Source organism: Pezoporus wallicus, unplaced genomic scaffold, assembly GCF_028554395.1.
Source record: "Pezoporus wallicus isolate ANWC-B61680 ecotype Strahan unplaced genomic scaffold, APGP_CSIRO_Pwel_v1 scaffold_13428, whole genome shotgun sequence".
Taxonomy (NCBI): Eukaryota; Metazoa; Chordata; class Aves; order Psittaciformes; family Psittacidae; genus Pezoporus; species Pezoporus wallicus.
The window spans coordinates 1,877,640-1,902,262 of NW_026637482.1; the positions used below are offsets into that span (position 1 = coordinate 1,877,640).

The following is a 24,623-nucleotide window of genomic DNA, read 5'->3' on the forward strand; positions in this document are numbered from 1 at the left end:
ACATCCACATCCCCCATCCCTCCTCCTTCTTTTCCCTTACAAACCACTTCCCAGTTTGTCCCAGTCCTGCCATATTGGAGACCAAAGCACTGATATTTGCAGAATCAGATGGGAGGGGAAACAGAAGGGGCCTTTTATGAGGAAGTTAGTCCTCTTCTTCATAAAGGACTTATTTTCTCCCTTCAGATCTGGCCTCATGGAGCTACCTGGGTGGAAGGGTGGCACAGGGTCAGGATCCAGCCCCCTTCCTGCTTATTCAATACAGGAAAGAATCTGTCTCATTCTCTGACTAGAATAATCTTAAAAATCCTAGTATCTCATTATAGTGTCAACCCCCCACCCCACCCCCCTTTTTTTTTTTTGACTCAAGAGGCTGATGCTTTTTTAAAAATGAAAGTGATAAAAAAAAACACCAGCACCCCACGTTAAAAGATAGAATTTTCTTTTCCAAACAGCACCACCCTCCTCGCTCATCTGACTGGAAGGTTTTCCTCTCTCTTCCTCTGAAGGAGACAGTGAAAAGGCAGTGCCCTCTTGAAGTTCAGACGTTAATTACCGTGTTAGAATATTTTGCTAAATTACACAGCATGGCCCCAGGAGATAACAGGCACTAAGAGAAGGGAGGGGAGTGGATACCCGTCTACACGCTGCACCGCAGACTCAGACGTAGGGGGAAGGCAATTAGACAGGGAGTATTTATCCTCCCTGCACCACCACCCCGAGGCTTTCAGTTAGCAGCGTTTACCAAGGCAGGGAAGCGATGGGAGCGTGCCAAGATTTTAAACGATGCTGAAATGGGACTGTCTCTGCCAACCAGACTGGAGGTAGGAGACAACTCCTGCAGAGCAGCAACTGTCCTGCCTGCTGCCAGCCTGCTGGGCCTGCTCCCTGCTGCCTCTGTGGGGCTGATTCACCGCTCCCAGGCGCTGCCCTCCATCCCCAGGGATGTTAATGAGACCATAAAAGCATCTGTCTTATGTCAGGTCAATGCCCACACCTCCCTCATGGGTGGTGATGCTCAGGGTGATACCCCCTGGGTACCCACCCAGCCCCAGCAGCAGTAACCCCCTTATGGTGGAGGGATCTCCGTGAATGGATCCCACAGCCAATTACACAAAGGGGTTTTGCAGTGTAACCAGTCTCTCTGTGATGAAATGCTTCCTGGGGTTTGCTTCAAACCTGCCTTAAAAGCCCTGTCCTATGCACCCATGGGAGCTCAGACTGGGACAGTGCCACAGCAACGCTACTCCTTGTCATCCCTGTAATCCAGTCACTTGCATCCAAGATAGGACGTCGTGGGTGGACAGCCAGATGGGTAAAAACAATGGCTGGATGGTTGGGTTTAGAGGCTTGTAGCTACTCCACCTGGAGGCCAGTGGAGTACTGAGGCATCTATCCCACGACCTGCCCCATCTTCATCCATGACATGGAGGAGGCGGGACCACGCTCTTGTGAAGTAGATGACACCAAGCTGGGGGGATCACTGAATGTGCTCAAGGAGCTGCCATCCAGAGGGACCTCCATGGGTTGGAGGAAAGAGTCAAGAGGAACCTTAAACACTCAACAGGAAACAAGCCCTGCACAAGAGAAGAGCACAGTGCCATGGGTAAGGGGTAGGATAGGGTTATTATGGGGGGCGAGAGGGGGCAGAGCCCACGTTGTGCTGCTTGCCCTTGTGGGACGCCAATCTGTGAGGTGCCCTAAGGGGACCACAGTGACAATGCCACATGGCATATTCTCCAGCTCTAGGTCCCACAAGCCTGTTTTTCCACCTCCTCGCTGTGCTGCCCTAGGCAACTGCTCAGGTTACCTGGCTGTAAAGCCGGGTCTGAATGGTGTCATCAAAGTAAAGAGATGCATCCAAAGCAGCACTTGACATCAACCACCTCAGCTGGAAGTGGCTCCTCCTGGCACAAGGGTAGCAGGAAGGTGGCAGCTCCCAGGCCCAGAGGCACCTCCTGGCGTGGCATCGCAACAACATCCGCTCAGGATGAGATCGAGACGCAAGAGGAGCCAAACCTCCTGACCACTCATCTGTCGTGGCTTCTGCAGAGCACAGCCATGGACCCAAGCTGGATATGACCCTTCCTTCCCTGCAGACTTTAGCCATCGCCAAGAGCTGGGCTAGTTCCTTCAGGACCCAGTCCTAATGCTCCTCCTCACCAGCAGCATCAGGGGATGAAGCAGGGAGGGCAGTGAGCTGGGCTGGCCCATACCAATGCTGTTGACAAACACAGATCCATGAGCAGCACAGAGTTGGATGAAGAACAACCAGCTCCAACCATGGTTAGGAAATGGCTATGAAAGGAAAAAGTGGTGACAACCAGTGAACAATAGATGGGAAACAATATTCATTATGTCTTAGGAGCCATGCAGCACTTGCTGCACCAGGCACAGGGCTCTGGAGTGCTCCTGCCCCTTAGATGGCTCAAATGACATTTGCTGGTTCCTGGTCTTCACCCATTTTCTCCATTGTGCTGACTGCTGAAGGCCACAGAAAAGAGTAAGTGTGGCCAGACTGCAAGAACTGAAGTTCCTTGGTTGTTCTCCTTGGTTTTAGCTGATTTTGGGGGACATACAATGTGAAGCATTGTTGGAACAGTGCTGAGTGCGGTCCTCTGGGCATGGGGCAGAGGTTTTGAGGCAGAAGAACGTCAGCACGTTCATTCCTCACCATCCTGGAGGGACAGAAGGAGATGTACAGGGACAAATTTGGCACGGTTTTGTGAAATAGTGAGGCCAGAGGTGAGAGCACATGGGCTTTAGGGCTGGCAGAAGACAGTGGGACATCCCTCTTGCTTAGACCATCACCAGCAGGAGCCAGGAGAACTTCCTAAAACTGCTGAAAGTGCTTTCATCAAGCCAGATAAAAGACTCATGGAGGAATGTGGTCCTGGAGGATGCCACCACTGGTCCCATGTGAGGAAGGCTGGAAGCAGACAAGTGCCAAGCTCGTGGTTCCCTGGCTGCAGCACAGCTATCCCCAGGGGAAGCCTTTCCCTGGGAACAACGCCCTCTTCCAGCTCGCCCTCCATTCCCCGAAGCACCGAGGGAAGAATAGGAGGAAAGCTCTTTCTTTTATTTCTATTTAACTTCTCTGCTTTGTTATTCTTTTCCCAGGCTCCCCAGATTTGATGGCTGCAATAGTCCTCTTGTTCTCATCTGCGAAGGCCTCTCCTCTGGTTGCCACAAAAATCTCTCCTTTTCCCCAGCTGTCTTCAACCCTGATCATTGGGCTGAGCTTGGGTATCCATTTCCCTTCTCCAACCTAAACAACGTGCTATTCCAAGCAGAAAAATACGTTTTGATCCAAACCACCATCCAAACTCACCGTGCTCCACCAAACCATTTTAACGAGACCTGGACCCACCTTTTACTTCCCTTGGCAAACCATCTCTTTGCCTAAAATCCCAATGTTGACCCCAGCAGACCTTGTTTTGAAGACACTCTCTGCCTGCACAATCTCACTCCCAACCCTCAGGATGCTTCTCAAAATTGAGCTTTTTGATTCATCAGACAGCAGACGCAGTCACCATGTTGGATGTGGTGGGAGACACTTCCTTCTCCCCCCATCCTGTTTTCCAGTCCAGGTGATGGACACAGAGGAGGATGTGGCAGAGCCCCTCCAGGACGGGGCCTTGGTGTGGACCACGTTTGTTCCAATAGGCACAGCCACTCCCTTGGCTCCAGAAATGCTGCCCAGGGGAGGGAGCAGCTCTGACCCAAATCTCCTTTGCTGTGATTAAACAACTGTTGCTGTGGCTGACATAAAGATCCAGAGGTCTGCCCACTTCCCTGAGGACGGTGATGAATGCCGGTTCCATTACCCAGCAAACCCCAGCCTCACCTGAAATGAACTGCAATTGTGATTTTTGATTTGCTTCTCCCAGCCCACAAAACCAACCCATCCAATAAATAACACTGCCATTGCCACCCAGTGTCCCAGCCATGTCCCCTCCTCACCCATGTCCCCGCGGCCATCCTTGCTTCCTCTCACCCGGTCCAGCTCCACAACTAATGATGGTGTTAATAAGCTTTTATTCTGGGGGGAAAGGAAAGGAGCTGGAGAGAGGAAGCTTTGCAGGGGTAAGGGAAGAGACATTCCTGCCTCAGTCATCAGGCAACTTTCCCCTTCCTCTTGCTTGCTCCCTCGCTGACCTTTGGCTGAGCCTGCCTAAGCTATAAAGGAAAAGGAAAAAAGAAAAAAGAGACAGAGAAACTAAAAAGCCAGAGAAGCTGAAAGGACAGGCAGAGGTAGAGATGTTATCTCACCTCTGCTAATGATTTATCATCAAAGGATGGTGGATGGAGGCAGAAGGAGCTATTTATGACTGCGGACAGCACAGAGGGGCTTTGCTGTGGGATGCCCAAGGGGAATGAGTTAGGGGTGAGGGGCTGAGACTGAACATGGGGATGTACGTGCTGATTGGCAGGAAGGCGAAAAGCCCCAAAATGCTGCACGTTATGAACCATAATGTACTTTATGAACCTGTCCTCAGGAAGCAGAGGTCCCAAACCTTATAGGCTACGGTGACACCCTCTCCTTCCCTGGGACACCAGCCCATGTACTTCATGAAGCCCACCAGAGAATGAGCACTGTGAGTGATTAGGGAGCTTCCATCATCTCACAGAGCACTCAGCAGGGCCAGCCTGTGTAAACGTTCCTGTCCTCTCCTGGGTGCAGATGGAAGAGCTCACCAACACCACTTTGGCTGCACCTACAGCTTGGCTCTGGCAGCCATCTCAGAGCCTGGCACCTGTCACTGCTGATAAATAGGTGGTCCTGTTCTCCTGGCTTGGCCCCACGTGTCAGAGTTAGCTGAGAGTGGCAAAATCCCTATCCCAGAGCCACGGAAGAGGAACAGCAAGAGTCAAGGTCACAACCCTGTGGAGTGAGCAACCACAGATTAACCGCTGTGATGGTTGATCAAAGACTCAGGCTCACCCATCTCAGGTAAGGGTAGAGTCTTCTGACAAATGACACCACAGGGACAGAGCTGTCCTGCTAAGGAAAGGAGCTGTACCTTAAAGAAGCAAAATTTACGCATGACGCCTTGATAAAATTAGTAAAAGCTTTTTATGGAGCTGTCCTATAGCAAAAAATATCCCTTATACGTGAAGTTTATGTCCTTCTGCACACCTTTAGGCCACCACCGTGCCCCCACACACCAGCAAGGTGACATGAGGGGCTGTAGTGACATGGTGAGGGCAGACAGGAAAAATCCTGGCAGAATCTGTGTCATGGCTGTGATGGGAAGCGGATGGGAATAGGGACTTTGCTAGACGCCAAGATCTTCCCCATAAGGTGACACATATCCCTGTGGGCAGAGATTTTGGGGAAGTTAGGCTATTCTTAGCATCCCTTTCCCACCTCCTCCTGTGGATATGTGTGCCTCATCACGATGCCTGGGCTCTTTCTCACTGCTACAGTCACCGTCTGTGAACCCTACCCACAATATTACTGCAAAGACAAAATGTTTATGATGTGTTTGCATTCAGAGGAAACTTCCCATGCGTGTAAAAAAGTCATCGCTGGCAGTTTCTTTATCCTTCCCTTGCCCAAGGTCTAGCGGAGAACTTATTTTACAGAAAGTTATTTATGGCCCAACAGAAGCACTGCTGACAACTTGAGATTCACAGCTCCAACCCTGGGCAACCAGGCAGGTTTTTCTGAGAAAGCCTTCTACAGACAGCAGCAGGAGACAAAACCATCTTTAGAACAGGATGGGGGAAAGCCCTCTCCTGCTCTGCTGAACGTTAACGCTTGAGCTGCCTTTTCCGTTTGCCCTCACCGAGGTTTTCTGCTACCACCCCAAACCATGGCGAGCTCAGGGACTGAAATGAGCTCATCAGGAGCTCAGGTTCTGCCACCCTGGTGGCAGGGCTGGGTTTCTGCTGCTCTACATTGGGAGTAAGGACACATGGGACCTCACCTCTCCCCCTCTTTCCTCCCCTCCGGTCTGTCTCATCTGTTCAGGTGGCTTCACCTGCTTTTAAGAAGCTTTTTAAGCCTTTTAAGCCTCTTATTGGGGATTTTCACAATGTCGGGATTTGCAAACTCCAGCGTCGAGTTTGCAAATCCCAACTGTTGGGCTTTGCAAACCCTTGGACAAAGGGGTCTTGCTTGGAGGACATGCTTTTAACTATCAAAAATACAACATGCAGGAAAAGCCACACATCCCTGCGGATGTAGGTACTTTTGGGGTGAGAAGTGTTGATGCTGGAAAAGCAAACCTCTAGGAATCATAAAGCAAACATCTATGAATCATGGGCTCCTCACTGCTGCAACACAACAGTGTGGCCCGCAGGTGGAGAAAGACAAACTGTGAAGGCATTTACCTCCCTGAGGCAGGTATAAATGGGGCAGACAAGGACTCGGAAGGGCTCTCCAGTGCTGCTCCTCATGGTGCCGAAGACCTCGCAGAGGAAGGTGATGAACCCCAGCCAGCGCTCCACGTCCCGCTGCTGCAACTCCTCCCGCATGGTGAAATCCTTCTGCAGGAGGGACAGAGACAACAGGCTGCATCAGCAAAACCGCATCACCCCGGGAGAGGCAACGGCTGTCTAGAGAGAGAATTAGGAGGAAACTGAAACTGAGGGTGGTGGGGAGGAAGACAGACAGACTGACTCTTTAGTAACAGTGGGGAGATTACTCAATGCATGCGGAATGGCTGCAGTTTCAACACAAGCAAAGTCACCAGAAAGCAGGTACTGTAGAAAAGTCACCAACCCCTGCAATAACTGTCATGGCTTGCACTAGGGGCAGTGTCCCCCATGCCCTGCCCTTCCCCTCAGACAGACACAGGGGCTCTCCTCCATAAGCACAACCAGTATTGAATGAAAGCAGCAACAAAGAGGTTGAATGATACGCAAGGGGAAACGCAATGGATGCTGGTGGCCACGGCAGGGTGGTCAACGTGGACCTGCCCACCCTGTTGATTCCAGTAACTTCCACAGACCTGATGTCTGGCCAGGGGCATCCTAATGGACTGGCTGTTCCCTGGGGTCTCATGAAATTAAAGTAGAGACTGGCTCCCTGCATGAACAGAAGAACATCAGGGCATCCTGGGCTTGGCATTAAAAGGTCACCCTTCCCTGGAGCTGACGGTTGCCATGGCCAAGGATTATCCGAATGACGTGATTTATGGAACAACATCAGGAGGAAGCATGCAGGGAGGTAGCTGCCTCCCCATCAGTCCTCCAGCTGGGGAGAAAAACAAGGGCTTTGCCTGAAGGCAAAGATACGAAAAGGGGTACGTGTGCATTGGGACTGTGTGGCAAAGAGGCTGTGTTTTTAAAGGGGGAACACAGAGAAGCAAGTAAGAACCCTTCTAGGGGACACAAAGAGTGTGCACCGCACTCAGAGCCAAGAGGGCTTCCCTGGGCTCTCAGCAGTGCTGCAGAGCTTCCTGCAAGATGTCCCACATGAATTTGCTTGTCCGCCTCTGTAGTGACTTCTGTGTCACTGTGACCTCTCTCTGTTGAGTGACCTGTCCTCGGCATTAAAAATTAGTAGACATTGAGTACAGGGAAATTAAAGAACAGGACAAGTTTGTTCTCAACACCATGTGTTCCCAGGGCGGGTTGCACAATGTTTGAAATCCAGCGACTAAATAAATCATCTTACTTCTTTTTCATCTCCATTTATTCCTACTGCCTGAGACAAAAGGGTTTGCTGCTGCAAATGCTCCAACCTGCAGCTGCACTCTGCAGAGGCAGGGAGATATAAAAGCCACCACACCAAAGTTGTCTCTCATGCCCCGGACAACACACGGGAGATACCTCTTTTGAAACAAAGGTAAGTAAAGCAGCTGCTAAAACAAGCCAGGCAAAGGCATGATGATTGCTTTCATGACACAACCGTATGCATAGAAGATCCAAGACAAGAGCTATTTATATGTTTCATTACAAAAGGGGGAAAAAATACATTTGCATATGCAGGAAAAAGACTTGTAAAATAACCGAGGCACTCATTAACCAAGCAGTGATGACTAATTCCTCTCTACACCCATTTCTATAAGGCAATTGCCCAACTGTGTCTGCGACTCTGAAGTCAACCTGCAGCCAAATCTTGTTGGGTCTTTGCGGACTCTCTGGGGGAGCCTGCACAGTTCGTCCTTTCATTATCCAGCCAGTCCCCGGGTGGTGATGGAGGAGGAGAATGGCTATTTGCCAGCTCAGGTTATCACCCCGGGCTTACCAAATTGCTTGTTCTGGAGTTTTCACTTAAATAAATTGTTAAACTTATTATTAATAAATTATTAAAATAAATTTAAATATTATTAAATAAATAGTATTAAATAAATAATTAAAATAAAAAAGCAAAGATAGACAAAGTCCTAACTATTGAGAAATAGAGCTCAAATGAGAGCATCCCATGCCCCTTGTCTGCACTGACAGAGACCTCCAGCCTTGCCCACCCCTAATGCAACCCACTGGTGACTTCGACCCTGGGACAAAAAGCACCTTGTGAACCCTGGAGCTCTTCCATGATGCCCTGAGACCTCTAAGCTGTGTCCTGCATCTCACACCACATCCTACCTGGCTCCAGCCCCATAGCCATCCTGCTCCCCTGAGCCTGAATGCCCTCCAGTAGCCCCCATGTCCTGCCTGGGATAGTCCAACACTGATGTGTCCGGGGAGCCAGGCATATTTTGGGTTCCCTGGGGAATGCTGGGAAATTCCTTGCAGGTCGGGATAACCGCACAAGCTCTGTGGTCCCAGATTACTGGGAAAGATAAAAACCACTGCAGGAAGCTCTCCTCCTTCCTGTTCCTGCTTTGAACACATTGCCCCGCTCCGCAGCCTTGCAAGGGAGAAAACCAACTCTTCAGCGTTTTATCTTTAAAAACAATTTTTTTTCTCTAAACCCCCCCCCCCTCAAAAACAACCAACCAAACACAAAAAGTCCATAAAACAACCAAACCAAGCCAAACTCATCATGGGGGCTGGGCAGGAAGGGATGACACCACTCAGCACCCTCTTTTCTTCATCCTATGGCACCCAGGGGGTGATGCCACCCAGCAGGGACACCAATGGACACTCTGCCAAGCCTGAAGAAGACCCTTGCAAAATGAAAAGGGACTGGGGTCTTCCTTGGACTCAAAAAGCTTGTGCAGGCTTTGATGGAGCTCATGAATGACAGAAGAGGGGGATGGAACGTGTGATGGATGCAGAGGTCACTGAACATTTTCACCCAGAATGTGATACTGCAGTGTGAATAATTTTGCTCCATTTGCAGCCTCAGAACTGACCCACATGCTGCAAAAGGAAATCATTTGCACGCACTCTGCAAATAGGTGTGATACTGATTCCTTTGACCAAGTAGGAAAAGGAATTGCACCTTTCTGGGATGATGACTGCCTATAGACAAAAGTTGGGCTTGCTGGAATTGAATCGCAATAGTAGATGGACTTGTAGTGCCAGGGGCTCTCCTGAAGCATCCTGAGATACCCATCCCCTCCAGTCTCACATGGTGGTGCTACACCAGTGTTATGGTGCACATGATGAAGATGATCTAGGGTGCATTTGTCCTTAAATTTGGCATTCAGACAGCAGGTTTAACCCCTACCATGGCACACACAAACAGGCAAACCAACACGAACGCTGTGCAGAAGTACCCAACCTCCCTGGGGAAGTCTACGTACGAAGAGATCACTGCTCTCATCCAGCTAATCTGGTCAATGAACTTGCATGTCTGATCGACCTGGCTGCACATCGGCTGTGCTCCCAGAAGGACTCACAACCCATCACGCTGAGCATGGAGAATGTGGAGACCTCCTCAATGTCTTCTCCAAAGGATGTGCCACCAAAACACATGAGCCAGACCAACAGCATGGGAGAGGTGAAGAACTGGCCAGCAGCGAAGAGCGGCTCAGCACAGAACAAACCCATGTCCCGTGTGCCCGGGGCACATCCGATGGAGCCGTGCCCTGACCCACACACCTCCATACCAGCAATGGGAAGCCTTGAGGAGGCTGAAGAGTGCTGAAACCACACAGCCGGGTCACTGCCCTGCCCAGTGACCTTCATTTGCTCTGGAAATGCCTCACGGAGCTATATAAAAATAACTAGTGGATTGGCTTGCCCCATGCTTAGGTGGTGATGTCAGCGCAGTAAGCAAATTATCTTTCATCAGTTTGGCTGTATTTTTAAACATGAATTGTATTACTAATTTGGGGGTGCCCTGGCCCGTAGATAATCTGGGCGCATTTACTGGATGACCTTCCTTCAGTGCCTATCGCTTAAAATAAAATGTATTTATACCAGGTAGCAGGGTTGACTTCCCTTCTCTGCCTGGTTTGGGAGAAGAGTTCATTGGGAAACCATGTGGCAAGTGGAAAGATGCCAAGGGGACCTCTGAAGAGGTCTCATACAGGACAAGTTTGGGGCACAAACCTGAAAGCTAAGCATGTTCATCATGCTGGGCCTCACCATGTGTGATGGGTAGGTCAGGGCTTAGCACACCATTCGAAATCCCTTGTTGGACTCTTTCTACGCTTGGCTGAAGCTCCTGCCAGCAATGGAAATAGAAAATGCCTTTATCTTGGGGCTCTCCACTCTTGCACCCAAGTGAAAACCCACTCGTAGACGGGCCTCGCAGATGCAGCTCATGCAATACTATCCTTTCTTGGCTGAGACATAACACCTCTCCAAGACCACGATGAAGCTAGAAGAGCCAAGTGGATTTTCCACTTCATGAGACAGGAGGAAAAACCACTTTAGGTGGGCAGCAGAGTCAAGCGGGATGAGGAGCAGCGTTTTGCCATCAGATTGAAGCCCTTGCTCTAGCACAGACAGCTGCAGCCGAAAATTCATCCCTTGGGACTTTGCCACACTGTTTTAAGACGAGTCCCAAATAACTCTTCCCTAACTCTGGTCCCACCGCCTCATGGGTGACTCTGTCAGCAGCAACTCGGAGGGCAAAAGTGTAGCGTGGGATAAAAATGAGGGTTAATTTAAGCATCGCCACCTTCTGATGGAAAAAAAAAGGACAGATTTAGGCTTGTTGCTCTGTAAACACAGGGCTCTTCCTCTGGCAGTTCTGCTGTTTACTCAGTCATTGTCAAGGAGGCAGGAAATACTGAGTCAGAAATACTGTGCAAAGAAGAAATGTATAATACTTAGATATCAGTGCTAGGCGCTATATAAAAAGCTGAGAGAGGCTGTGCTGAATACTTGATCTTTCTGGCAATGTGCTCCAACAAAAGGTTGGAGCCTTAAATGGCTCTTCGGAAGGCTGTGAGACAAATAAAACAGGTTGGAGGAGGGAGCTGGTAGGTAGAAGGTGAGGTAGCATCCATCTGTTGTTGCTGTCCTGCAGAAGCACAACCTCCACCTGCTCCCTCTTCAAACCCTCCTAGAAAGGGCTCCAGTAAAGGACATTTGCCACACTTAACAATGATGCGTTATTCCCTGTTTGTAATGTCAATAATACCTGTATTTAGGTCCAGGCTTGGAGGAGGCTCTGGAGTGCAGCTTTGCTTTCTGAGGAGAATAACCCAGTGAGATGAGTGGCTTACAGCACTGGCATTCAGAAGGAGCTCAGGAGGTGCTGGAGAAAGCTCTGTCAGCACCCAGGAGTGACTGAACACCTCCACCCATGGATGCTCAGGGTCTCAGTGAGTGCCTCTGAAGCAGAGCTACCTCCCACATCTCACCCCACATGGACAGCACTACATGAGCTCCTCTGCTGTACAACCCACTGGAGATGGTGGGACATGAAGTGGGACCATCAGCTCTTCCATGGCCTCTGCTTTTCTCAGCAGCCTCCCTCCCTGCATCATGCTGACACTCTATAAGGACTGAATCATACTTAGGTCCTACAACATTATCCCTGCCCTTGACAGTGCCAGCACAGGGACACTAAGACAAAGCAGAATAGGATGATAGAAAACCTGCTACAGCTTCCACACAAGACTGGGAAAGAGCAGCACAAAAGACAGTTTTATTTCCAGTCCTGTGTGGGCTCCCATCACCTCTGTACCCTGATTTCACAGCTGGAAAATGGGTATTATTTGCTCATCTTCCTCTGCAAAGCACTTCGGGGTGTGTGACTGAGACATGCAAATCACGACAATTATTATTACTCCAACAAAGGAGCTATTGTCATTTAAAGGAGATAAACTTTTAGATTACAGATGACACCCTGTGCCCAGCCTCACAAAGGTTCCAGCTTCACCCAGCCATGAAGCATTCCACTCCCACAGACTTTCATCACTCCGTTTCCTCTGGATCTGCACCAGAGGAACGTGCACCAGCTTCTTTTTTGGGTGTTCTGGCCACTTTGGGAAGAGCAGCAAATCCTAGTGGCAGCCTTCAATATGGACCCGGTTTCATGATGGCCACAGCTCTGTGAACATTTCTAACCACAGAGGTTTCCAAAACACATTGTGAGGTGCAGGTGCGGGTTACCAGACAGTGGCCACTATCCTGTGGGCACCTGCCACCCACAAACCGGCCACCAGATAACACATAACTTGCATTAAATGACTGATTCTACAAGAACAACTCAACAAAGATCCTGCAGCCATCAGACAGACACAAGCAGTGCTTATTCCTCTCAAAAAGATTTGCGTAGGAAGGGAAATAAGGTCAAAACCCCCTGGTTCTCCTAGAGGAGATGCTGAGCAAACTCCCAGCATGAAGAACATCCCTGAACTTGAAATTCCTCAGGTTTGGGTAACCTGTATTACCCAAATCCACGTCCCAAACACACTCGAGGTAACCCAGCGAGTGATCACTTGAACCTCCTGCCCCCTGGCCTCACCATGACCTCTCTGTCTGGCTCCAAATCTGGGATCATCAGCAATTACCCATACAATGTGGGCGTCTCACAGCTTGAGCCAGTGACACCTCTGAGGTCCCTGGGGGCTGCAGAGGTGCAAGCAGTTAATTATTGATTTAGGTGAGGTTTAAAGCACCAAGGTGGGAACATAATGATGGATGTGCCAACAGAAAGGTGTTGCTATTGACCTAGTGATTGCTAGAGATCTTGGAGCACTGTCTGAGTGGAAACTCTAACATCATAGGATCATAGAACGGTTTGGGTTGGAAGGCAATTTAAAGCTTTAAAGCAGTTCCAGCCCCTTGCCACGGGCAGGGACACCTTCCACTAGAGCAGGTTGCTCCAAGCCCTGCCCTTGAACATTGCCAGGGATGACCAGGAGCAGTTACCAAGGCTTATACCATGCTATCACAGGACTATTTCTCCTAATGATTATCAACTGGGACAATGCACAGAGCAGAAATACTCTGCAGAAGGAGTGGGATGCTCTGGGAGCTCTGGTTGCTTCACCAGAGGATGTTTGCCAGCACCTCCTCCAGCAGTACCCAGGTGACAGAGTTGTCTTCCTCATTACTTAATTTTTATTGCCGCCCTTCCTATCTAGCACCTTTCTGGATTCCCAAACACGTGCCAGCATGTCCACTCAGCTGGATAACAGCAGTTTATCACCACTTTAAAGCCCTGTTATCCCATGAACCCAGACACAATCACACAGCAAAACGTCACTGCCTTCCCCAGCCAGACCCTCCAGCAAGCAGAGGGAAACAGACAGCAGCACACCTGGATGTAGGGAACTTATGGTATCTTTGAGAGCCAGAACTCAACCTCTCAGTCCCATGGAGAGGGTCTGGTAGGGAGAAAAAGGACCATGAAGAAATACAGATTGATTTCCTTGCTGGGTAGCTGTCAGAGCAGCCGGGGCGCCTCTCTGACCCACACTGAAAACACCCCATAGCTGTAACTGCCCCATCCCTGGCAGTGTTCAAGGCCAGGTTGGACACAGGGGCTTGGAGCAAGCTGCTCCAGTGGAAGGTGTCCCTGGCTGTGGCAGGGGTTGGAGCTGGACGAGCTTTAAGGTCTCTTCAACCCAAAGCATTCACTGATTCTGTAAGCCCAACAGCATCCAGTCCCTGGGCCAGCAGTCCCCTGCCTGTTACACGGAGGTGGTAGGAAGAGAGATCAAGCACAGTGGATCCCTGCTCACACCAGCATCCACAGCAGTGCCAGCACCCCCCCTGCATGGAAAAACGTATTAGTATAAACCTCCCAGCCCACAGGCTGCATTCCCCAAAGCATGAGCTCAGTGTAAAACCACGCTGGTTTGAAGAAATCCCCTAACCAAGTGTATAGGAGCTGTTTTATATGTGTAAAGATGGTCTGATGGGCAGCTTTCAAGCCCTTCCCTGCCTCAGGGCAAGGTCTGAGCCCCAGCACCATCCTCAGTATCTGCTCAGAGGCCACTTCTGTGCCTGAAAAATGCCAATCCCACGGCCAGTGATAACTTGGGGTGATGACAGGGACTCCTACAGAGGCTGATGGATGGATCCTGCTTGCAGATGCCTCAGCTGGAGATGCTCAGCCTTGCATCCCAGAGGGAATGCATCAGGAACTGGATTTTGCCAGCAGGCTGCTCTCTTATTTTAAGCTCTGCCCATGCAATGCTTCCTCTTTGTAAGAGGGGTCAGTGAGGATGGGCCAAGTTTGCCTAAGAGGAGGAAAAGTGGCTGTGGAAGCAGGTGTTGCTTTCGTCCAGGCTCAATAGCTGTAGAGATTCTGCTTGCATTCAAAATGAAGCTGTGTCCATTGAAATGCCAGCCTGCCCGTGGATGAATGAAAATGGGAAGGGAAAAACAGCAGGCAGCTAATCCTGTTTGCCATCAGGAGTTTTGCAAGGGTGCTCCTGGTTTAGGGTTAGGGTTAGACAGCTCAGTCCAAGGAGGGATTGTCCTGGGTGCCTGGATGCTTTCCTGGGGGATGCAAAGATCTTTCTAGAGTATATACTGGGTGGTGTTTCACCATGGGGTGGGACCATCAACCTGGCTGTGGAGTGCAAGAAAGCAAGGCTTGACCTCTGCTTCTCCACAAGCCAGGAATGATGGATGAATGAAGCCCCAATGGCTACCCCAAAACCTGCCCCTGAATAGGAAGCTGCTGAGCTGGGTGGCACTGGGAAGTGGATGGACCTCAGTGTACACGTGGCTACAAACAGGTCCAAGGGTATTTGACATTATAGAATCATGGTGTGGTTTGGTTGAAGGGACCAGCTCCAGCCCCTGCCACAGGCAGGGACACCTTCCACTAGAGCAGCTTGCTCCAAGCCCCTGTGTCCAACCTGGCCTTGACCACTGCCAGGGATGGGGCAGCCACAGCTTCTCTGGGCACCCTGTGCCAGCGCCTCAACACCCTCACAGCAAAGAGCTTCTGCCTAAGAGCTCATCTCAGTCTCCCCTCGGGCAGGTTAAAGCCATTCCCCTTGGCCTGTCCCTACATCCCTTGTCCCAAGCCCCTCTCCAGCTTTCCTGCAGCCCCTTCAGACACTGGAGCTGCTCTCAGGTCTCCCCTTCAGGAGCCTTCTCTTCTCCAGGCTGCCCCAGCCCAGCTCTCTCAGCCTGGCTCCAGAGCAGAGCTGCTCCAGCCCTCGCAGCATCTCCATGACCCCCTTTGAACCTGCTCCAAAAGGTCCACATCCTTCTTACACTGGGGGCCCCAGAGCTCTAATACGGCCAGAGATCTTGTCTTTCTACTTTAAAAGGAAGCAAGAAACCCAGAAAGACGGATGTATGGAAACGTTTCGGGTGGCAGAGCATGGGGGTCGTGCAGGCAGACGGCCAGATTCATCATGGGATGAGACTGTCCTCCATCTGCCCAGAGGCTGAACCGCACGGGCGAGGAGGGAACCAGAGGAGTTAACGGACTCTCAGCCAGAGATATTCGTGGCACCCAGAGTTCATGCAAAGTTTCATACCGGGACCCTTTTCTAAATTCTTTCGGTCATGGGAGAAAACATTGCAACTGTTTAGTCTGCAGGGAGGCGGTGGCTCTGGCCCAGCACTCGACATCGCTGAGCAAACATGCCGGAAAGCAAAGGGGACTGACAACCCTCTTATCTCCTCCGTCTGCTTTTCACCCCGTCCCTCCCGCCGCCGTGGCCAACTATCTGATGGGCATCGGGTACTGAAGTTCCCTGCTGGAAACGCAGCTCTGTGGTCCCTCGGATGGGAGATAAGTGACCGGTGAAAGATAGGACTGGAAGTACCAGTCTGCTAAAAGATGTTATTTACACAAAAGAGCTCTGAAAACCTTCTTCGAGGGCTAATATTTACCAATCCTACAAAGCCAGACAGCTTCTGATATAGCGAACGTTGTACTTGGCTGTTTGTTTTTAAATAATGTAAAAGATGCATTGATCTTTCCTGCTCATCCCCTGAAGCATGCAGGCACCAAGCACCTTGCAATGCCTCTGAAGCTGCCCATCCATGCTGGAAAAGCTGAGATGGCAGAAGAGAACTGCAGAAAAAAACATTAACCTGCAAACCCCCTCGATCCCTCTAAACCTTCTATGTCTAAATGGATGCTCATGATTACCATGACATATTTTGAAGCATATGCCCCATCACTAGCAAGGCCAGGCTGGACTGAGCTTGGGGCAACCTGGTCTAGTGGATGAGCTTTAAGCTCCCTTCCAACCCAAACCACTGTGTGATTCTATGATTCTGTACTGGCAAAGGAGCTGGCTGTGAGCATCACAATGTAAGACCACCAGATACCATAGCTAGAATATTAAAAGAGATGCAAGGTAACACACCTTAATCTTAATGAAGCAGAAATCAAAAAGTTTTGCTTTTCCAACCTCACACTATTTCCTTAGCTGGTTCATTTTTTGCTCTCACTGTCACTGCTCTCAATTCCTGCTGCTCCTGTACCAGAGGTGATGTCACTGGATTTGGGTTTCCTGAGCTGCCAGAGATGCTCCTTCTATTCCCTCTTCATTAAAAAATACCAGTATGTAGAGCAATAGTAATTAAAAAAAAACCAACAAAACAACAAAAAACAAAGTGGAATTTATCCCTGAGAGGGGAAAAGGAATAACTAGCTTTGGATGCTCATCAAGGGGGAAGAGTATGGGGGGGCTCCATGGGTGGCAGGACCACTGATGGGGTGGCCCCATCCAGCCACACATCATTTGCTCCTGTCCAGCCAGATGCTGTGTTTCACACTGGTATCAGCCCTGGCCAGGCATGGGACAGGGATCTGAAGCAATTCTCATGTGGCCCCTTCCTCACCTGCCACGTATCTTCTGTCTCCTCCACTCCAAGGACTTGTCCCACTAAAGTCACCACTGTTTTGCATTTGCTTGTTTAAATGTCAAAGGCATTAAAAAGATGAGGTTGTGCAATATAATACCCACAGGGGAGGTAAAGGTCCGTGGCAGCACTGTTCCTCCAAATCCAGGTTTTGACAGGTAGGTACATACTGAAACATCCAGCAGCGGAAAAAACCCTGAGCCTAATCCTGCCTGTGGGTGACCGTGCTGTGACACCAAGGCTGCAGGTCTTACATGTCCCTCCGGGGGCCACTGCAGCAGGCCAGCTATAAAAAACAGCCAATTATCTGCTAAGGGCAGCTTGTGCTTGAGCGTATCAATCAGCCCACTCAGATGGAAATTGAATTTGGTACAAATTCTTGTGGCTCAGATAGAAGTCCTTCAAAAAAAAGAGATTTCCTGTGGGTCGGCACAAGAACATCCTCTGTATCTTGTGTGCTCATGGACGAGCAATGCCAGGCGTGGGCAAAGCACAAGCTACCCCATCATTCCCCCTTCCCAGGAAAGAACAAGAGATCCTGCCCTCTCTTCTACCCAAATCCTAGCTCTGTGCTGACTCTAGTGCCTGCGTCTGCTCTGGCCTTGGCTTAGGAGGTGAATTCCTGCTTATCCAGCATACTCCCACTTCCAGAAGGATGCTTCATCCCATATCAGAGTGACTGGGGGGTGTAGGGCTTTGCAAATGGGTCCCAGTCAGGGTGATGCACTGTAGAGTCCCAGTGAGCCTCGTTAAATCCTGTCCCCAGGTGAGGTGAAGGGAACCAGCTGAAAGAAGGGCTGGGGATGGCAAGGTGACTGTGGGTACCGGCAGCGGGGAGCTCCCAACCCCACAGCATCCCGAAATCCCCACCCTGAGCCGGATTTATGCTGGAGCAGGCAGGAGCAGATGGTCTGTCAGGAGGGTGCCTTAGGCCGGCTGAGTCCCTGGGCTGGCAGGAATGTGCTCCTGCATCCTGGGGCTTGGATTTGAGCCTTCCAGGAGAAAACAGAGCTGGAGCTGATGCCGGTCCAGCCTGGTCTGAGGGGATGTCAACATTACAGTGCCTGCCCTGCCTCCAGCACAGCAGGCGGGGGTGGGGGTCCTCAGGCATTTCTTCACCTCTCAGTCAAGGGATAAATGGACTTCGAGGCTTTTTGTTTTGCTGCCTTTCCTACCACAGCCTCAGGGGGACCTGAGCATCCTCCCCTCACCAAGCAATGGCTGGGAGCAGGTAGGAGCCCACCACACCGGTTATCTCAGTGCCTGGATCCGTCCCAGAGCTGCAGCAGGCTGCAGGCAGGCTGCACAGTCTGCAGTCTCCACCTAGAGCCCGGCACAGCTGCTGCTCCGTGTTGCCAGCACGCTGCAGCCCATGCACAAGGTGTGCACAGATCCCACAGCCCCTGGTCTGAACGTGACTGTGCTTGCAGCAGGCAGCCAGGGATGCTCCTGACAGTGCTCACCACCAGCCTGCAGGACCACGAGGAGCCTCCGCTAGGTCCCACCACCACGGGGAGATGCCCAGAGAAGGCATCCATGGGCCAGTGGAGATGGTGGGACAGCAAGTACCATCCCTGAGGACACCACACACTGGAGCAGTGGCTGATCCCCACCATGGCCTTGCAGCCCCGGTCTCTCCAGGGGGAAAGGAGCCATGAGATAACACACACATGGTTTAGTGTGAGGTGTCCCTGCCCATGGCAGGGGGGTTGGAACTAGATGATCTTAAGGTCCCTTCCAACCCTAACTATTCTATGATTCTATGATGGCTGCTTTTCCACAACACACCTGAGCCTTGCAATATAAAATCTTACCAGCACACTGAATTCAAGTAAAATAAGTCATTCTTTAAGGCTTTTCTTCTCTTGCGACTTACTCCTGCTTCCCATCAGCCTCTCAATTGCACAATGCCCTGCTGCTCAACACTAAACACCTTCTCTATGCAGATCCATGAGCATAGCTGCATTGGACGGACTCCAGCCCCCTGCTACCCGTGGGGCACTGGCCCTATGGCCACTTCCAGGTGCAACTCAAATGCTTGAGGGGCTGCAAGCCGCAAAACTGACCCCCAGGACTGGGCTGAAGACTGACGTGCAATGCAAGCCCACAGCCGATTTAACCTGCGATCTGGCTCCTGCTGCTTGTGGGGCACAGCTCCCGTCCCCATGCCCTCCTTCCTATCAGTGGGAAACTGTTGCCTTTTCTTTGCACTTCATTAAAAGCCCAAATCTTGGGTTAAACCCCTGTTTGTGCCCCATTAGAACTCCACATCTTGGGTAAAACTCCCTTTTGCACTTCACTAACCCCCCCCCCCCCACCTCACCATCACCCTCCACGGAGGTGATACCCGGCGCTCTCTTGTTGCCGCCACATTCCCACGTCATGGAAAGGCTCTGAAGGAGCCAGACGGCTTCGCTTGGGAAAAGCGGCAAGTTTAAAGCACGCAGCCCGATATTTAATCCGGGGCTCTCCGATAGCTCACAGACCCACATGGGACCTTGTCTGCCAGCGGCTCCCGTAACCTCAACCGGCAAAGCCAAGCGCTGTCACTGTGGGCAGACAGCAATGGCTTGGCCAGACCCATAGGTAACACGGGTCCGGCTCCCATTGATGCCTGGCTCTGCTCTTTACCTGCTGGCACATGCCCCTGGCTCCCTCTCCTGCCCAATGCCAACACTTGCATGGGTTACAATTGGCTCTGACGGCTATGCAACATTATAATAAAAAACATAATAACCCATAAAAATATAGAACAATAAAATAGAAATAAAATTATCAAAATATAATCGTGATACTAAAATAGTAACTACTCTGTTACAGAATTACAGAGCATCTTCAGAGACACAACCAGAGGCAAACAAAAGGGAATGTGTCTCCTTCCTGCACCTCCTTTTCTCTGTGCTTGAGAACAGGCAGCTGGTGATGCTCCTCAGAGCCATGCCTGGGTTCCCCATCCTCCTCCCCATATACACACGATGTATATAGGTGTGTGCACGTATTTAGAATTGCCTGTGAACTCCCTGGGTGTATAGGAAACAAATCCCCCCCCCCTTTCACAGTGGGTCCCTCAGTGGTTTACAAAACCAGGGCAGTGCTGTCAGCATCAGTGCAGAAATGTAAGGAAAAAGGGTTTCCAAGCTCTACAGGTTCCTGCAAACCCCAGATGAAGGTGTTTCAAGATGGGCAGCATCATTTGCTATTTCTCTGGCTGTGATGGGCTCCTGTGGGGCTGGCAGATGTGGCCCACACACACATCAGCTCTGAGGTTCAGCACCAAGATGTCCCTCAAACCCCCAGAAGAGATGCAGGGAGCAGCTCGAGCTGAGGAAGCTTCCCCCAGTGAATCACCACCTCATCTTGGTAAGAGCTCATCAAACTCTTCTGGAAGAGACACCAAAGGCAGCAATGTTGGGCTTGTGCACAGATGGAAGCGATAGATGTGGATCTGAAATTGCAAACCCTCACTGCTGTGGCATTAGAGGCGCACACCTTTACAGCTTTAGGGTTTGATCCAGGCACCTTGGGACCTTTTTTCCCCTGCCCTTCAGTGAAACAACCTTTCTGATGTCTCCTGGCAATGTTTTTTCCTAGGCAAGTGGTATCCCCTGTCTTGTGTGTACAGAATCTGGACCATTTGCAGTTAAATTAGTTAAAACCAGCCATGGAACGAGGGCCGATGTGTTTGCAGCCAATGCTGGACACAGTGTACAGGTCAGATGCTCTCCAGCCGCACTCAGATTCTCCTGCCTCCACCTCTGCCAAACCACAAGCTGTGCCCGCTGAAGACCCAGACCCTCATCATGTTAAAGGGGAAAAAGACTGTCCTTTAGCATTAACCATGTGTATTACCTCCACATCCCAATTCCTGCAGTATCCCCTTGGTGTCTTTATCCTCACAACCCCTGCGATAAGGAAAGGGCTGCTGTCACGGGGAGGTTGTTTGCTCAGATAAAGAGGAAGCCTATGGGAAAGGAGGGATTTCAGCTGTTTCCCCCTAAAGCTTCATGCTCAGCATGGTAAACACTTGATTTGCACCCTGATTTACTCCAGGGAACCTACCAATCCTCTAGTACCTTATGCCACAGCATCTACATCTCAGAAGGAATTCAACCTAATTTTTCTTCCACCTGGGCTACAAGAACATATTTTTGGCCACCTTCCTGGTTTAACCCCTCCAGAAGTGGTTACAGTGACCATATTACAACCAGAGGAATCCACTGAAACCCATGTACAACCTCTACCAAAACCCACAGGATTCAACTCAGGTTTCTACAACCAGAGCAAAGCCCAGCGCTGAACTAAGGAAGAGCCATTTCTGGGGCAACAAGAGATTAAACTAAGACAATGAAGAAAGGGGGAAGGGACCTTAAAGCTCCTCCAGCTCCAACCCCTGCCACAGGCACGGACCCCTTCCACTGGAGCAGCTTGCTCCAAGCCCCTGTGTCCAACCTGGCCTTGAGCACTGCCAGGGATGGGGCAGCCACAGCTTCTCTGGGCACCCTGTGCCAGCGCCTCAGCACCCTCACAGCAAAGAGCTTCTGCCTAAGAGCTCATCTCAGTCTCCCCTCTGGCAGGTTAAAGCCATTCCCCTTGGCCTGTCCCTACATCCCTTGTCCCAAGCCCCTCTCCAGCTTTCCTGCAGCCCCTTCAGGCACTGGAGCTGCTCTCAGGTCTCCCCTTCAGGATCCTTCTCTTCTCCAGGCTGACCCAGCCCAGCTCTCTCAGCCTGGCTCCAGAGCAGAGCTGCTCCAGCCCTCGCAGCATCTCCATGGCCTCCTCTGGACTTGCTCCAACAGCTCCACGTCCCTCTTGTGCTGCTGCCCCAGAGCTGGATCAGGACTGCAGGGGGGTCTCCCCATAGCGCAGCAGAGGGGCAGGATCCCCTCCCTGAGCTGCTGCTCACGCTCTGGGGGTGCAGCCCAGCACACTGCTGGGGGGGGGGTGTCTGGGCTGTAGGAGCATGCTGCTGGGTCGTGTATGCATTAGGGTGTGCATTAGGGTATGCCACAGAGTATTCAGTATGCATTAGGGTACGCTGCAGGGTATCCAACAGGATATGCAACAGGGTATGCAACAGAAATAGCCTTCCTCCACTGGCACCAAGGCATTTCCAAGCGCAGGGATGTACCAAGCACTGGCTCTGGCTGCAGGCCAGCCTGCGCTCTGCAGCAGGCTCTGCTGCGTCGAGATGTTCATTTCGTGGTGGTGTTGGCTTTTTTTTTTTTATTAAAAGAAGGTATCAGCCTTCTGTTTGATGTGCTGTTGGCCGCGGTTGCTAAGGGAAGCAGTGTACAATTACAGCCCCAGTGATGTCCACTCTAATAATACACTTGGCTCTGCATAGCTCAGATGCAGACACAGTTCTGCTATAAAGAGCACGGCCATTTCAACAGAGGAATACTCCAACTTATGTTACATGTGAAGGGTTTGTGGCACGTTGCTTAACCGAAAGAAAAAATACAAGCACCACAGCCTGGGCATGCCAGTGAATGAAACTATGACAAGCAAAAACCTCTCGCAGGAGACTCACTTTCAATTTATTAATTAAGAAGGTATTTCTATGTGTCCACCAAGATGTTCTCCCATGCTCCCATCTGCCCAAGCTCATCAGGCCCAATTTGGCCAGGTCCATCCCAAGGACTCTCACAGCTCAATGCTGCTCTTTGCACCAAACACCAAACCAATCCCAACGAGCTGCTAATCAAACACAAGTAAATGAGCATCCCTCAGTGCCAAGCTCCTGCATGGCAGCATCTCCCCAAGCTCAACCCATGACTCCCCTTTCCATGTCTCCCCGCAGTATCCTGGAAGGCTCTCAGCACCCAAATTCAAGCTCAGCCCATGATTTGGGACCAAAACACAGAGTAAAGGACAAATTCAAACCAGAGTTTTCCTGACAGATCCCCTTAGAGCCTGAAATAGTGCAGCGCTGGCCAGGGGGATGCTCTTTAGAGGAGCTGCTGGCCGGGAAGGGGATGACATGATGATAGTATTCCCATCCTGCGGTGCTGGCATCTGTTTTGGGATCAAAACAAGCCCCCTGAGATAAGCTGCGAACATGTGCAGCCCCTGAGCACGAGCACCTTGTCAACAGCTGAAGACACAGGAGCAGCCAGGTTAAAAAGACAGTTTATTGCCTGTTCCACTGGAAACCCCTTGCTGCTTGCTTTAAGGGCTGGTGGGGTTACAGGGATGCTGTCTATAGGTACTGGCATTCTAGTAGGGAGCCTCGATGGGTTAATGCACTGATTTATGAGATTCTCTGGTGCTGTTGCCGCCGCAGTCCAAGAGAAAGGGACAAACAAGCCCCTACAAAACAGGAGCATCTGCCAGGAGCAGATGTGGGGGGGGCGAGCGATCCAGCCCCAGGCGCCAGCAGCACAGGGCAGGATCACGTTGATCCCGATTTATCACACCCCGGCAGAGTAATTCCCCAGCTCGCCGGTGCCCAGCGAGCCGAGCTCCTTACGTCCGGGGATCAGATTAGTCTGAAAGGTGCTAGAGAGACATAAATCCTGCTCTGGAGCAAGCGTTTTATTAAAGGCTTTTTGTTGTGTTCTGTTTGTTTTCATTTATTAATGGTAAATTATCCAGAAATGGCTGATGGAAAACATCTGATGGTAGAGAGGCCAGGACTGGAGCTGGGTAATGTTATATTATTAACTCTATATCAACATGTCATATCGATATAAATAGATATGTATATCAATATATCATATTGATATTGAACTATCAACATCATATCATCAAATGTATCTCAGTATATCATATTGATATATTAATATGGTATCCACATTGCTCCACAATATCCATATATTACCACCATATGGATAATGTATCATATATCAGTACCATCAACTCCGTGATCAAGGGAACTGTGATGAATCACTTGTGCTTCATACCTGGGTCTGTTTCCAGGCAGGGAACAACCTGGATACATCACAAAAATTCCCAGTTTAGGGCTTGACCAGAGCATTTAACGAATCTGTGTGAATACATCCGACTGTTTTGGTTAGAAAAAGAAACTGTGCTTGGAGAAAGTCAAATCCTTCACTACGAGAAAGGAAACGTTACATTATTTAATCTCACATAGCACTTTGCTTTTGACCTGCAGTGATCTGTCACCTTTTGCCTCATCAAGACGTTTTCTAAAAGATGTGCAGTTTGGGGCTGAGCAATTCCCTTTTGTGCATTTTTCTATGCTCCAGCACATGAACTTGGTCATCAGCACTCCCTGCTTGCTCTTTGCATTTCACTTCTTCCCACCTTTCCACAACGGATGTCATTCTCCCATCACACTGAGACCGGCTACATGTTTCTGGGAAGCACTTTGGGACTCTCTGGAGATATGAGATATATTATTTATCCTATGTTCATGCTATGAAAAGCTGAATATGAAGCGAGTTATTATTGAACATGACACTGCGGGTAAGTCAGTCCACTGGGTCTGCTGGTAGGAATGGAAATGCTGGGGCAAGAAAGCAAGTTAGAAGAGATGATGGAAGAGAACTGCCATCATCCTCAGTTTTTGG

The 24,623-nt window shown here is 50.4% G+C and overlaps 1 protein-coding gene across 5 annotated transcripts in view; it reads right to left on the reverse strand.

The window, feature by feature from the left end:
• The window catches only part of CTIF (cap binding complex dependent translation initiation factor), a 153,068-nt gene that overhangs the window by 14,825 nt on the left and 113,620 nt on the right, over positions 1 to 24,623 (reverse strand). For all 5 annotated transcript variants that reach the window (XM_057405691.1, XM_057405692.1, XM_057405689.1 and 2 more), the window contains one exon: positions 6,340 to 6,495. In XM_057405691.1, coding sequence (XP_057261674.1) covers positions 6,340 to 6,495 — 156 coding nt within the window. The remainder of the gene's footprint in view (positions 1 to 6,339; positions 6,496 to 24,623) is intronic.